Here is a 288-nt window from a genome sequence, read left to right as displayed (position 1 = left end):
TAGCTGCCAACCGGGGCTAAGCCACGGGGAATGCCGGACCACGGCACAGCGTGGGCTCTGGGCAGAGCTGCGGTGCCGCGCGGTCGTAGGAGCACACTGGGAAAGCACGTAAAATTCCCATCTTGAGCTCTAAAACTGTTCTGAACCCAACTGGTGTCATGTTCCGTGTTTTTAGTGGGATGAAGCGCTCCTAACCATGAGCAAGGGAGAGAAGGCGCAACTGGAGATCGAACCAGAGTGGGCGTACGGCAAGAAAGGGCAGCCTGATGCCAAGTATCCTTCCACCAC

At 57.3% G+C, this 288-nt stretch overlaps 1 protein-coding gene across 1 annotated transcript in view; it reads left to right on the top strand.

Annotated features, from left to right (window-relative positions):
• FKBP3 (FK506 binding protein 3, 25kDa) overlaps nt 1–288 on the top strand; it is a gene marked incomplete at both ends in the record, with an annotated part of 3,811 nt that overhangs the window by 2,961 nt on the left and 562 nt on the right. The window contains one exon of the mRNA XM_010151124.1: nt 176–273. Coding sequence (XP_010149426.1) covers nt 176–273 — 98 coding nt within the window. The remainder of the gene's footprint in view (nt 1–175; nt 274–288) is intronic.

Source organism: Eurypyga helias, unplaced genomic scaffold (genome assembly GCF_000690775.1).
Source record: "Eurypyga helias isolate BGI_N326 unplaced genomic scaffold, ASM69077v1 scaffold30194, whole genome shotgun sequence".
NCBI lineage: Eukaryota > Metazoa > Chordata > Aves > Eurypygiformes > Eurypygidae > Eurypyga > Eurypyga helias.
This window is presented reverse-complemented; position numbering and strand designations above follow the sequence as displayed.